General features: G+C 55.2%; 1 protein-coding gene across 1 annotated transcript in view; it reads right to left on the reverse strand.

Moving 5' to 3' along the window:
- SHC3 (SHC adaptor protein 3) overlaps positions 1-14,495 on the reverse strand; it is a 101,354-nt gene that overhangs the window by 21,903 nt on the left and 64,956 nt on the right. Inside the window, exons 6-9 of the mRNA XM_042912841.1 lie at positions 11,718-11,769; positions 6,894-7,020; positions 3,316-3,466; positions 2,268-2,355 (exon numbers count right to left, since the gene is read on the reverse strand). Coding sequence (XP_042768775.1) covers positions 2,268-2,355; positions 3,316-3,466; positions 6,894-7,020; positions 11,718-11,769 — 418 coding nt within the window. The remainder of the gene's footprint in view (positions 1-2,267; positions 2,356-3,315; positions 3,467-6,893; positions 7,021-11,717; positions 11,770-14,495) is intronic.

Consider the following 14,495-nt stretch of genomic DNA (forward strand, 5'->3'; position numbering starts at 1 on the left):
GACGGCACGGGCCTGCCCGAGACTCCGGCCCCGACCGGGGTCGGTGAGCGGAGCAGATGCGCCACGGCGGAAGCTGCCTGGGTCCCTCGTCCCCTTTACAAAGCCCCCTGAGCAAGTAGCAGCAGCAGAACCATGAGCCTCATTAAATCGCCTTGTTCTCCCTTTCGGTGTAAGCGGACGCCTCGTAAGTCAACTCCGTTCTAGCCACGCGATGCCCGGCCCCTTCCTTACAAAACGAAGCATCTCGTCATGCCCCAAGGCTCCACGCAGGAGGCCAAGGGTGGGCGTGTGATGGAGGACCCCACCCAGGTGTAGCGCCCCCACGGGACTTCTCAGCTGTGCCACGAGAGTGCCAAGGCTGGTCTGGGGCCCGAGGGGTGATGGTGGTGCCTGATCCCACTTGCTCGGGTCGCCGCGGGAGCCCCGTCTGTGACGCACTTACACAGACAGACTCTCAGGACCACCGCCCTCTGGCAGCGCTGTCTCTGGAGAGAAGTCACCTTTCACACCCCACGGGTGGCTCAATCCGTTGGCAAGAGGGCTTCTTAAGCTTTCCCCAGAGCCTGTTGTTGGGCTTGGGCAGCACAGCACTGCGAGAGGACGCAGGTGTCCTGTTAAAAGTCCTTCGTGTGTCTACACCTGTTCCTGAGTATGACTTCATGTTTCACGGGACACTCCTGTGTTACATGTCCTGGCTCCACAGCGGCTCCTTGCCGCTCACGTGTGTGTGTGCGTGCGTGTGCATGCGTGCACGTGGCGAGCAAATCAGTCTGTACGAAGGATTTTACAAACTAAGTTTGTTGTTTGTTTGTTTGTTTGTTTGTTTTACAAACTAAGTTTTAAAAGGAGAAGATCAAAAGCCCAACAAGTAACTTTCCTGACGATGGCCCTTTCCCACTGGGACCATGGCAGGTGCAGAGCTGGGGACAGGGGGGCATTCACACCACGATGGGGTCACCGAATGTTAATTTTCGGTAAGGGACGACGGCTGCCAGCAAATTAACAGAGGATATTCTTACCCGATGGAAAAAAGATATTTATTGCTTTCAACTAAGAACTTGAAATTCATTGAGACATATGACCCTCAGGTGGATTTCTACCTTGGAGTCTCTTACGTTGTCTGATCCTGATCTGGCCAGGGTGGGGGGAGGGGGTGGAATGGGAACACACAAGGAGAGACTCATTTTCAAGTGAACCTGACATACTTTTCAATAACAGCCAGCATCTGCTGTAAACGACGTGTCTCCGTTGGTCCTTAGCAGTTGTTAATGTGGTCAAGCACACACGTGTTATAGAAATACTTTTAAATTTTCTTTTAAAGCTTATTTATTTTTGAGAGAGACAGAGACAGAATGCGAGTGGGTTAGGGTCAGAGAGACAGGGAGGCACAGAATCCAAAGCGGGCTCCAGGCTCCGAGCCATCGGCACAGAGCCCGACGTGGGGCTCGAACCCACGAGCCGCGAGATCATGACCTGAGCCGAAGTCGGACGCTCCACCGACTGAGCCCCCGGGCGCCCCTAGAAATGCTTTTTAAATGTCTGTAGAACAGAGGTAAGAACATAGAAAAAAGGTGCTCCTGGCACAGCTCGGACTCTGGTTTGCTACGTGTTTCCTACTGGGAGCTGGAGGTGTGTGGCCACCTCCACCAGGCCTCACGCTGTACTGAGGGCCCCACACACGGGTCCTCCCTTAGGGAGGTGAGGGCAGGTGAGGCCGGAAACGGCCTCGCGAGGGGGCAGTTCCAGAAATGTATTGTCATCTATTCCCCGGCGGGGACGGCCTCGACATGAAGCCAAAATATGGTCACACATACATACGTGGACGCGTTAATCAGAAATCAGAGCTTAATTCCCCGTTGCTGCTTCTCCTTCAGACCCTGAGGGGTCAGCAGCCAGGGGTCAGGACCCCCGAGCTACTGAGGGAGTTCAGGAAGAAGCTGAACGTCGAAAGAACCCTGTAGAACACACACACGGACACGCTCGGGTGTACAGAGCCTACTGTTAGCTCCTGGTCACGGCCGGACTGTGGCAAGTGGGGACACGTCAGTCGACGTGACACGATGGGGAAGCGCCCCTGAAAGCGCCCAGGGCCCGCGTGGGACTTGATTATCCACGCCACCTCTAGTGCGTGTGGGCTCCGTCCCTCCCGAAGCTGACCCTGGACAGTCTCGCCACCTCACACGTGCGCCGCCAGCCCCCGGACGAAGTCCCCGCCGGGAGCGCGTGCTCCCGTGTCTTCTTCCCTCCCGCCTGGCCGTGCCCCTCACCTTGCCGGACAGGTGCTTGCTTCCAGTCTTCGCCGAACGGCTCTCCCAGGTGTCTCCCCTGGTAGTACGTCTGCTCTTTGCCTGCAAACTACAGACGTGTGTAAATGCCCAGAGGAAAAGCTGCCTCTTCCCCTTTCTCCATCCCCCAAAGCCACAGCCCAGTGGAAGGGACCCCAACGGCGGGTCCGCCACATCCCCAATCACACCCACCTTTTCCTTCCTGCCTCGCGGTTGGCATTAGGGTTCGGGAAACGCATTTGCACGGGTGTGGGGAAGAGGCTGCGTCTCATCAAAACCACACGCGCCCCTCCTTGTTTTCATTTCACGCCACCAGCCCTCCCTAAGTGTGACCGAAAATGGGGCTCTCCTACATACTCGCGGCCACATCACCGACGCGCCCTCGGGTAAAGCTCAGGTACGTCGGAACGCACCTCCCTCAGCCATTCACACCCGGGCAAGTCCGCCCCGTCCATCTCTCCGCGTCAGAGCTGAGGACGCTTGATTTCCGTGTTGTTTTGCCACTTTCGTCAGTGTCATTATTATTTGCATAAGGTGGGTGACCTCACAAAATTCTCTGTCACGAAATAGAGACGCGGTAACTCTAAAAAGCAATCGCCTTACTGGAACGGTGTTGATTTGGAGGAAAACTCAGGGAAATGAAGAAAAGGGAAGGCTCATAAAACGCTCATCATTTTAAGGGCCCGCACCCACTGTCTTCTGGGGGAAAGAAAGCACCCCGAGCCTTTGAAAAGTCCTGAACTCTCGTCTCCTCGCGAAGCTCCCAGGATAATGGCATTCGCCACGGGATGGAGAGGAGACCCCCCAGACTTGCACCTCCGGAATCACAACCTAGTTTCCAGACATGTGATTAACGCCTTAGGACATTAAAGCAAAAGCCTCCCCTATGTGTCTGCGTGTGTAATCCAAGGGGAGGGAGCAGGTGAGTTATTGCACCAGAGACCGGACAGAACGCCAGCCTGTGAGCACAGTGGAAGAAAACGGAAGGAAGTGCTCGAGGGGCAGACCCAGGCAGGGGTGTGGGACTTACCTGGGCCGCGTCAGGGGCATGGGGTCTGGCTTGCAGCCGCACGTCCACAAAGCCCCCCGGAGGGGGCGCCTTGCTTGGGATGCTGTTGTAGTACGGGTGGTCTGAGCCATCCCCCTCCTCTTCAGTCCAAGGCTCGTCCAGACTCTGCATTCTGTTAGAAGAGGGGTTTTCCAGGGCTTTAGCCGAAAGTGGAGTTTTTTTTGTCAAAACCAACAAATCTAATGTTAGGACCTGCTACCCCAGAAAAGAGAGTTCAGTCACTGCCTCCTCACTATCTAGATCTCAGCTATGAAAAGCAGATGAATGGGCTGGCCAGATACTTCTGCCTTCATCGCTGTCCTACCTTCTGGAAAATTCCACTCATCTTTGAAACAGGGAAGAAGTTTAAAATGTTAATAACTGGAGGCGCCTGGGTGGCTCAGTCGGTTGAGCGTCCTACTTGGCTCAGGTCATGATCTTGTGGTTTGTGAGTTCGAGCCCCGCCTCGGGCTCTGTGCTGACAGCTCAGAGCCTGGAGCCTGCTTCGGATTCTGTGTCTCCCCCTCTCTCTGCCCCTCCCCTGCTCATGCTCTTTCTCTGTCTCTTAATAATAAATAAACGTTAAAAAAAATATTTTTTAAAGAAATTTTATGTCCATACCTGCATTTGGAGCTGAAGTTCTTCTCAACAGATAAGAGCCTGCCTGCTTCATTTTCTTTCCCCAAAACTTTGGCGAACTTGATGATATAAAAAACTACACAGAAAATTCTGACCTTAAGTGTATTCTCAGAGGAGCACGGCAACTCAGTGAGCTCCCCACCCATTTTTGTGCATATAATTTTTATAGATTTATCTGGCTTTTATGTAAATTTCAGAAGTACAGAAAAGCATAATAATTAACATAAAAGATACGCATCCACCATGGACAGTAAGTGTGAACATTTTGCTCTATTGGCTTTTTCTACTTTAAAAAAATTTTTTTTTATATTTTTTTTAATCTTTACTTATTTTTGAGAGAGAGACAGCGTGTGAGCAGGGGAGGAGCAGAGGGAGAGGGAGACACAGAAGCTGAAACAGGCTCCAGGCTCCGAGCTATCAGCACAGAGCCCAACGCGAGGCTCAAACTCATGAACCGTGAGATCATGACCTGAGCCAAAGTCGGACGCTTAATTGACTGAGCCACCCGGGCGCCCCTACTTAAAAAAAATTTTTTTTCAGTTTATTTATTTTTTGGGAGAGAGAGAGACAGAGTGTGAATGGGAAAGGGGGAGAGAGAGACACACACAGAAGTCTGAAACAGGCTCCAGGCTCTGAGCTGTCAGCACAGAGCCCGACACGGGGCTCAAACCCCTGAACTACAAGGTCATGACCCGAGCCAAAGTCGGACGCTCAACTGACTGAGCCACCCAGGAGCCCCACTTTTTTTTTTTAAGAAATAAAATTCATCACGGGTGTACAGATTCATCATATTAGCAGTAAAATGTGAGCGGTGGCATGTAGGTGTGTGTGCAGGGGCTCACCGTCTGTTGGAATGTTTTCATTATGAAATGTCAGGGAGCAGACTCACCCACCAATACAGTTAAATCCCACCCACCGCCGCCTGGTCCCCGGATACTCCAGAGATGGTGTGGGATATCCTGACGTGTTATACATGCGTCGTACACGTGCGCGTTATCTGCAAACTACACCTATGTTGTTTGTTTGGTTTTAAAGTTTCCGTGTTTCATATCCTTTTTCACTGCACTTCAGATTTTTGAGGTTTATTCCGGGAGCACAGATGTACCGGTCTCCTTTTTTTAATGGCTAGGTCCCATTATACACGAAATTGACAAGTAGCAGGATAACGAGTGAACTTTAAAATTTTATACACAGTATACACAGTTTATGGATAGTGGGTGTGTATATGGGGTAGGAACTGACACTTTCTAACTGCTCTTCCCACACACAGGCCCGTCTGAGCGCAGGGAAGCTTGACAACAGGGAAAAGTGGGGTCCTCACAGGCACCTCCCAAATGAATTGCCTTAAAAGCAATCTCCCTGGGGCGTCTGGGGTGCTCAGTCGGTTAAGCGTCCAACTCTCGATTTTGGCTCAGGTCATGATCTCACGATCATGAGATCGAGCCCCGTGTCAGGGTCCTCGCTGGGCATGGAGTCTGCTCGGGATTCTCTCTCTCCCTCTGTCTCTGCCCCTCCCCACCAAAAACCACCTAAAAAAAAAAAAAAGGCGATTTCCCACCAAAAACAACCTAAAAAAAATAAAAAAGGCCACTTCCCAGTAGGTGAGAAAATGACTGAGAATGACCCAGTCAGGAAAGGGGCAGAGCTCAGAGGTGTGAACGAGGCCTTCGTGCCTGAGTCACATAACGGGGCTGCAGACGTTAGAGCAACAGTGAAAAAGCGAATTTTGGAGAAATAAAGGTTTGTTTGCAATGAACACACCTTTAGAAGAGGCTTTCATTATGCAAGTCCGATCAAGGACGGACTATTGATACGCCCCCACATGGCTTTCTTTTAACTATTTATGCTGCATGGAATATTCTTATGTCTGAAGGAAACTCAATGCTAGATCCTGAAGGTTGTTTTACAATTCGTATTTGTATGAACTATTTCACCGAACACGTAAAACAACAACCGTCCATTGGGTGGCTCAGTCGGTTAAGCATCCGACTTCAGCTTAGGTCACGATCTCACGGTTTGTGAGTTCGAGCCCTGTGTTGAGCTCTGCACTGACAGTGCGGTGGCTGCTTGGGATTCTGTGCCTCTCTCTCTCTCTCTCTCTGCCCCTCCCTCTTCTTTCTCTCTGTCAAAATAAGTAAATAAAAATTAAAATTTTTTTTTTAAACGTTTATTTATTTTTGAGACAGAGAGAGACAGAGCATGAACGGGGGAAGGTCAGAGAGAGAGAGGAAGACACAGAATCGGAAACAGGCTCCAGGCTCTGAGCTGTCAGCACAGAGCCCGACGCGGGGCTTGAACTCATGGACCATGAGATCATGACCTGAGCCAAAGTCGGACGCTTAACTGACTGAGCCACCCAGGTGCCCCTAAAAAAATTTTTTTTAAAAAAGCGAGAATGCTATTCCCTTTTAAAGAGAATGCTGCTGATTCATCCTGGCCAAGGGGCAGGCGTGCCCAGGGCCACAGGAGGCTTTGGGTCCTCAGGCTACCCAGCTCAGGGCTTCACGGAAGGGCCCAGAGTTAGGACCGCGCTGACCACAGTGGCACGGACAGGGGACATATCCCACCTGTGAGAAGAGGACTCACGGAGGGGACACGTGGAAATCTCACCTGGTTGCAGAGGACACGGCAGGAAGGTATTACAGTGTGTTTTCGTGACTTTGGCTACTGTCTCTACAGTTTCTAGAAAATGTCTTCCCCAACGTTCAGGGCCTCAGCCATCCGTGGGCTTCCTTCCGACGGTGGGTCTCCCAAGCCCCGGCCCAGACCCGCCAGGTGCATCTGAGCCAGGAGCCCCGTGACCGACCACGTCTGTCCAGACCACACTTCACGGAGGCCGTCTCGCTCCTTTGAGACATTCTCAGACGAAAGCCCATAGAACGCGGGAAGGCCCGCGCACAGGGGGTCACAGCGCTACTCACCGGTCATGGAAAGCGGGGACCTTGGAAGGACACTGCAAATACTGCTTAAAGCGGAGTTCAAAGGCCTGTCCGATGGAGCCGATGACATCCTGGGCCAGCCCGTCGCAGCACTCCAGAATGTGACACGCTGGGAGAGCAAACGTACAGGCCTGTTAGAGACGCTGGGCCGCCAGGCTCCCACTGGGGAGGTGCCCCCGTCCCCCACTCCCTGTCCCGGCAGCTCCACCCACAGCCCGATCCCTGGGCCACGGCCACGAAGCGCCACCGCGGGGATGCATTTCTTAAGGGCTCTGCTCTCTAACACCAAAGGTCCTCTTTGCAAGTACATTTAAAATTTTTAAATTTCAAAATGGTTAACAATTTCTTAACCGCCTACGAAATACCAACTCAGAGCTCAACAGAGAAACAGGGTTTGGAAGGAAACGTCGTGATAAAGAAGGTGGCAGTAAGAAGGAACGGGTCCCCCTCCGGCCCCCTGAGCCTGGACAACGGTCCCAACCCGGCTCCTGCTGAGGGACGCCTGAGCCACTCCGTGGCTGTCCGCTCACTTCCTCGTGGGAGTCAAGCGGCCTCACCGAATGCGGCAACTCGGAACAGTAAGAACCCCTCAAAAGAGGAGTTTCAGGAGATGTTAATTCACGGGGACCCCCCGCCACATGCCAGGGCGCCTCTCGAATGTGGGGCTGGCTGTTGGCACAGGTTCTCAGACAAGCAGCTTGTGCTAAAGAGCAGATCACAGCTGGGCTCCTGTGGCCCGATGTGGGGGGGAGGGCAGGCCTCGGGGGGCCTGGAGCAGCTCCCAGCGGCTTTGCGACAGGCACTCACTGTCCCACGAGGGCAGGCCGTCCCGGAGGCCAAGCTGCGGCACAATCCGTGTGGAGCCGCCAGAGAAGAGGCTGCAGGGGCACAGGGCCCGCTCTGCTCCCCGAGAAATACGAGGTCTCCTCCCAGATCCATGTCTGTGCGCCCCCGCGAACCCCAGGCCTCCCTGTGTGACCCGCGCTGCCCCATCCTGTTACTAACGACGGGGAAAGAAACCCTCGGGGGAGGCACACCAAACCGCCCTCCTGCCGCGTGAAGCCAGCAGGGCACCGTGGAGCCCACGCGGACGGCGGCCACCAGCCCCGGGGTCCGCGGGCTTCCTGTCCCCCGGGCTGCAGGGGAGCACCCTGGGGACCCAGGGAAAAGCACGTCCTGAGGCTCTGGATCGCAGTGCGAGCCCTTGGGAGCACTGGGGATGGCCAAGAGGTTTGTCCCAAGGAGACAGATGCCCGGCTGTGTTTTTATTACTGATTATCGATATTATTTTAGTTTATTAAACACCAGCCCGGGAGGCACAGGGCGAGCCCACATGACACAGCTGTTAGAGCTGCAGGGTCGTGCATTAAGCAGTACGGGTGGCAGTGTCCCTCCAGCTAGTAAGGAGGCCGGAGTCTAGGCAGGAGGGAGGGGAAGAACCCCAGCCCTCCCCTGCCTGTTTGCAGCCACGCACGCCCACCCCCGAGGGGGACCAGCCGAGAGCTGCCTGGTCGGTGCTTCGGGGAAGAGTAGAGACGGGAAGGGCCAACAGTGTGCAGCTCACTGTCCTTCTGAAAAGAGATACAGCAGCCGCAGTGAAGGAAAAACGGGTTTTGGCAGGGGGCTGCCTGATCACTCCTGTCTACACAGCAGGGAGCTGGAAGCCTGCTTCCTGAGAACTGGAAGACGCAGGGCCGCGGCAGAAGCAGGCACCCTGTCCCGCCGAGGGTCGAGTCCTGGCGGTCAGAAACCGGGGGCGGCAGAGGCTGTAGCCGCAGAATTAAATCACGTCTCCCTCCCGGCTCTGGCACCTGCAGTCCTTGGTGGCCTGAGAAAACACTGTCTGAGGGCTGGGGTCCGAGGGTCTGTCCCAGGGCCTCTCTGTTCCAAACTGCACTCGAAATCCAAAACGAACTCTGGGGTGAGGGTCTCCGGGGCTGCTGTTTTCTCTGAGAGCATCGCAACAGTCTTTTCCCCTCACCCCCTCACCGGCATGACTGGGCACATACAGGAACGGTGAGGCCCTCGCCAACGGTGACCGCCCCTGAGGAGGGGGCAGAGCTGGGGGCGTCACTCAGGGGCCACGAAGGAGCAGACCACTGAGAGGCACGTACAGAGCTGTGGTGCCGTGAAGACTCAAATACGTCGTAAAACCTAAAATGTGGCCCAAAACGGACGTGAGGGCCACAAAACGGGACCGTTCTTCGTTCTGTCCCTTCTGGGGGAAACTGGCCCTCCTGTTACAGTGTGGGCGGTCTCGGGGTGGGGCTCGTGTGCCCACGTCGTCTCCCCCACCCCTCAGACCAATAAACAAGGTCGCTCTAGGGAGAACCGCTCACGCCTCTGAGCTGCTGGCCTCACACGAGGGAAGAGACGTCCTCGGGCCGCGTCACGGAGGGCACTCGGGAGCAACACGCACTATGGCCCCCCGTAATCATACAGGCGGGGGGGGCGGGGGGACGGCATGTTCCCTCAGACGGGCCAGCCCCACGTGTCTTCCACACACAGCAAACGCTGCTGGTCAGAGGTCATCATCGGGACACCAGCTCGCGGTTTCCCCATTGGCTCCAAACACGTCCGGAGCCTGCACCATAGCCCAGCCCTCTGACAGCTGCGGGCTGCGGGCTGGGGTCTCCGTCCACCTGATGCTGTCCCCACGGCGTCTGCGGGACACCTGCTCCGCCAGCACAGGCGAGCGATGCCCCCACGGCACGCGGCCGCCGTCTCCGCCAACCGGGGACTGGTAGGGGCCCCTTGGACATCTGGGGTCTTACCCAACTAGAAAATGCCCCAGGAACAGCGACCACGGTCCCTTCTTCACGGCAAACCGACAATCCTCACCCCTTGGGAGGAAGGCTGAACAGTCATGGCCTCCTAGGAGGGAGGCACAGACCCCCTGAACTCAAGCATGGTTTCCAGCCAACACTGGTCTGTCATCTGGGGAATCCATCGGAGTGGCAGGAACTTAACCACGGTTGACGTGAGGGCGGGCTGGCGGACGGCAGGCCCTAACCCCGGATAACCGCACACCTTATAAGAAGGTGCCCACGTGAAGACACAGCCATGCTCGGAGCAAAAGGCGGCATGAAGATGGGCCACTGGAGCCACATGGCCACAAGCCAGGACGCCCAGACGGCCAGAGCACCGCCAGGAGCTGGGAGAGGCAGGCAGGGTCCCTGCCCCAGGCTTCAGATGCAGCGTGGCCCTGGCAGTGTCTTGCTCTCAGGTCTCCAGCCTCCAGAACCGTGAGACAACAGCTTCTGTCATTTTCAGCCACCGCCGTGCAGAGTTCTGTATGGGAGCCCTCGTGGACCGATCACACTGCCTCCCACTGGAAGGACGGGCTTGCGTGGAACGGCCAGCCTGCCGCCCTCACCCGGCCGAGCGCTGGTTATCCACAGTCATCACATGAAAGTCGTGCAAGGTCAAGACGGGGTGGGCTCCACGTGTTAGCCAGGGGTTTCAGGGACAGTCCTTGGCTCAAGACCACCCATGCCCCCTTCCCGTCTACCCTCAGAACTCTGTGAACACCCCCACTCTGGCTCAGGAGTGACAACGTGGCAGTCATAATCCAGGACATGGCGCTTCATTTGCGGGGTCCCCCTCGCCCCCCAGACACCCACGCATCTGGGGGAGAATAAGTGCTAACACTGGATGATGTCATCGTCTGTGACTCTGAGGAAGGAAAGCGGTCCCGCCACGCCACCGAGTACCAGCGTGGGGCAGGAGGCGGCCGTGGGGAGGACCAAATCTTTACAGCCAGACTGGTTTCTGATTTGCAAGGTTCACTGACCTATCAACCATCTAACCTCTCTGCAAACGCCTCCAGGTCGGGCCGCACAACAGTGAAAAGCGTCTGTACGCGGACCCCGGGGGGGGGGTCGGTGCACCTGGGGGACAAGTCTCACCACATGGCGCCACCTCGCGGACAGTCAACCCGTTCTCTGTGTCCAAGACACAGTACCGGGGGGAGGGCACGACAGCATGCTAAGATCTCACGTGCACTGACATTTTAAAAGAAAAGAATATACGTGTACGTATGTGGATTAAAAAGTCCCGTAAAGCAAACTAGAAAATCTTAACAGTCGGTACCTGGGGTGGAGGGTGGGAGGAGAGGGGAGCCAGTGCTTTGTATTGCTATCGACACCCCCTGGCGATCTTCGTCAGCGAGTTCTAAGCTGGGGTCACGGGGTGCGTCAGTATCCAAAGGTAGCACTCACCTGTGGTCAGCCCACCCGCCCGGGCTGTCGGCGCCCATGGTGGGGCTTCGGTTTTGTACGTGATAAAAGGAACAGGGTGGTGAGTGTGGAGGTCTAGGAATAAAGGGCCCTTTTCCATAAAGGAAAGCTCGTGAATGCCCCACATCCCCCATTTCCAGCCTCGTCTGAGGCCCTGGCAGCTTTGTGGGGTGCGAGTGGATGGCACGTGAGCGTGGACTGCTCAGGGCAGCATAGGCTTCTCGGGGTGACGTGGTTGGCGGTGGGGCTGGGGCCGGGCGGGGGGGGGGTGGGACACAGCGTTCCGGGTGTGGCCGAGGCCACTTTCAGGGCACGAACGGGAGCCACAGGTGCAGGTCAGGTGCTCCAAGCCGCACTCCCTGCGTGCAGGTGGGTGTCTCAGGCCCCCGGCCGCCCGGTGTCTCCTGCCCCCACCGAGAAGGCGGGCAGCCCTCAATTCCCGTTAATGGCACGGCGGGACACACGGGTCGTGCTGGCGGAGGGGGCGGGACCAGGGGGAGCACCTGGCGTCCAGTGTTCAGCCTGACCGCGCACGAGTGAGAGACTGTAGGAGTCGAGCATTGCTTACCTCTGCGGTTAACAGGGTCCTTAGCTACGTACGCAACGTAGTCGGTTGTGTCCTGTCAGAGAAAAACGAGGCATCCACGTCACTAACCACGAGCAAGACAGCACAGCCAGACATACACTACGCAACCCAGCCCAGGAATCTAACGCTCCCAAGGGACAGCCCAGAAGGACGGTATTTCTCACACTACAGCGGCCAGGAGTCTCCGGACCTTGTGAAGTGCAGGTTCTGACTCGGCGGGTCCAGGGTGGGGCCTGAGGCTCTGGTGCAGACACCGCCTGTCTGTGCCCACGCTCTGGGCCACGGCCGTGTGACGGGCACCCCGTTCTCTGCACGGCGGATCCCCCCAGGAGCTCTGAACGCACTGCTGCCCGAGTCCCAGCTCCCGGATAATCCGCCCTTGCTGGACCGGAGGCCGTGAGGCCTCAGGACGGTTTGAAGCTCTCCAGAAGGTTCTACTGTGAGTCAAGGCTGACAGCCACTGTCCCGAGCTCTGCCTGAATCAGCGGTCGTCAGTCCAAGCTGGCGTCAGAGTCCCACAACGGGCTTGTGGAGACACAGGCTGCTGGGTGTCGCCTTGGGGCTTCGGATTCTGTGGGTCTGAGGGGAGGCCCCAAAATGTCCATTTCTGACAAGTTTCCAGCCGGTCTCATAGCTGGTCTAGTAGCTGGTCTGCTGGTCTAGTAGCCATGCGGAAACCAGAAGCAGACGTTCAAAGGTTGGTTGGGAACACCTTCCTGGGTGGATGACATGTGATGGTTCTTTTCTTCTCGGAAATAAGTAGTAACTTTAATCTTTTAAGATGTTTCACACATATGAGCTCTGAGTAGTAGCCTGGCTGTTCCGGGTGAAATCTGAGTCTGCGTGGCGGCCTCATCTGATCCGTGCACGGAGGAGGCTCTGTCCTCAGACGTAGGCTGGGCCGCCTCTAAACAGGCAGAGGAACCAATCATTCTCTTCATTCTGGAAAGCAGAACAGACGTTCCCTGCAAAGCTGACATTCTCAACATTTGTAAAGTCTCAGGGGGGGCGACCGGTAAAGGCTCACCCCGTCGTTGCAGATTTCTCCCAAATGTCGTTGCTTCGAAGGGCTCCAACATTACAGATGAGCTCCAGGTTTTCAGCATCCAGAAGATTCTGTGTCGTGACTGCCTTCATTACTACTCTCCGTGGGCAGGGGATGACCCCTTCTCTCTCTGCCGTGCTCCAGGAAAACCCTCCGATGGGAGAGGGGACGACTGGGAGCCTGGGGACATGCAATGATTACTGAGCGCCCCAGCAGGCAGCACCAGGCACAGGGTGCTTTTCCATACGTGGTACATGGTTTCCCAGAACTCACAGCGACCCGCTGGGTCTGAGGAGGGGAGGAGGGCCCTCCAGCGGGTTTTGACGTGACTGGTTGCCACCAAGGGTCCCCCCAGTATGCTGCCCGTCTACGCTGTTCCAGGCTCCTCCTTAGGCACTGTCTGCTGGTATATTCCCTGAGCTGGGAAGGGGGGTGAAAAACAGACCATCAACCCAGTTTCCAGTCATTTCCATCAAGGAAGATCTGGTCAGAATATGAAGCTAACAGCCAAGTAAGGACTCCAGCTCGTAGTCACGGACGCTTTCTGTGGACTCAGGAGATGACAGCATTGGAAGGGTCCTAGGACAGCACCGGCGTCTCTCCGTCCGAGCTCCGTGGAATTCTAGGGCTGGTCAGGAATATTCTCCAGTGTTTGAGATGTGACCAGACTTTCTTTCTAACTTCGTGTTTTAGTTGCCATAATAATCTTACAAATTAATACAAGAATATCCGGGACCATCTGAATGACCACTGCGTCATCGGTTCTGCGTTGCAATGTCAGCGACAAGGTTGTCACTTGGGTTTCCAACATTACAGATGCCAGGTTTTTAAAGAATTCGAGAAAAAAGAACACTCAGACTAGATGCTTTTGCCCCAACTCAAGCAATTAACGTCACATTTGCACACAACGATGCATCACTGAAGTGCTTACTTCAACAGAATAAATTAGTGGAAGGACTGAGTCACCCAGGCGCCTGACGTAGTAAAGAGATGCTGACCTTGAAGGATTCCGCACCGTGGCAGCTGGTTCGAGAGTCCCTCTGAGAGCAGAGATCTGGGTGGCGTCAGCAAAACCACCCATCCCGGTAAATTCCTGTCACTTCGAATGTTTCTGGCTTTACTGTGTTTATCAGGATTAAACTTTCAAACATGATCAGGGCTTACAGTTCAATAGGACGTATGAACCCAAGGAGTGTATACTTGATTTATTTTTGTGCATGTTTGGGTGACAAAATTAATTTGAGTCAACACTAGTGGCATACGCAAAGAAATTCTTCTTCTTAAATTCTTACTCCAGTCTGAGAAACGCTGCTCTGGGGAAGGAAGGCCAGGAAAGAGACATGACATGTGTCCCGTCCCTCAGATGGTTTAGGGTCAAGCCAGGACAGAACTCTTCTAAAGCCAATGTTGATCATTGTCTGGCACGCTGGGGGAGTGTATTGGTGTTCAGAACGTTGTTCCAGACATCATCCAGTCACACTGAACACCAAGTTCCACAGATGGGGCTGCCTGCTGCCCGTCCTGCGCCCCTGTTGCCACCCCCCAAAACTTTCTGAGCCTGGCCGGCACCCTGACCCCCTTCTAGTGGCCTGTGAACACTGGTAATCACAGCAGATTATGATGACAGGGCATATTTTGGGGGGATTTTGGATTAACAGTGTTTTTCAGCCTGTCTTAGTTGATACTTCAAAACACCATTTTCTTACTGGGTCAAC

Source organism: Panthera leo, chromosome D4, assembly GCF_018350215.1.
Source record: "Panthera leo isolate Ple1 chromosome D4, P.leo_Ple1_pat1.1, whole genome shotgun sequence".
Taxonomy (NCBI): Eukaryota; Metazoa; Chordata; class Mammalia; order Carnivora; family Felidae; genus Panthera; species Panthera leo.